Raw genomic sequence first — 256 nt, forward strand, 5'->3', positions numbered from 1 at the left:
GCGCTGCCCCTGCAGCCGTCCGCCGGCACCTCGGCATTTCCCGCTGGGGCGAGTTACGCCCAGGTTATGCCCAAGCGCGTCAGACGATCGTCCCAAGCACTTCTCGAAGGGTGAAGGTATGTGCTTGCCGTGATCATTTCTCCTAACGCCCTTTCCTCTCCCCCCTCCTCCTGCCTTCCCCCGCACGCAGCCAAACCCCATCCCTCGGGGTACGGAGAGCCGGAGCAGGGCAAGCGCGTCCCGCAGGCACAGCCCG

General features: G+C 66.4%; 1 protein-coding gene across 1 annotated transcript in view; it reads right to left on the bottom strand.

Moving 5' to 3' along the window:
- PLA2G10 (phospholipase A2, group X) overlaps nucleotides 1-201 on the bottom strand; it is an 8,685-nt gene extending 8,484 nt beyond the window's left edge. Inside the window, exon 1 of the mRNA XM_010135714.1 lies at nucleotides 30-201. Coding sequence (XP_010134016.1) covers nucleotides 30-201 — 172 coding nt within the window. The remainder of the gene's footprint in view (nucleotides 1-29) is intronic.
- Nucleotides 202-256: the final 55 nt, after the last annotated feature.

The sequence above is a fragment of the Buceros rhinoceros genome, unplaced genomic scaffold (genome assembly GCF_000710305.1).
Source record: "Buceros rhinoceros silvestris isolate BGI_N320 unplaced genomic scaffold, ASM71030v1 scaffold39224, whole genome shotgun sequence".
NCBI classification, from domain to species: domain Eukaryota; kingdom Metazoa; phylum Chordata; class Aves; order Bucerotiformes; family Bucerotidae; genus Buceros; species Buceros rhinoceros.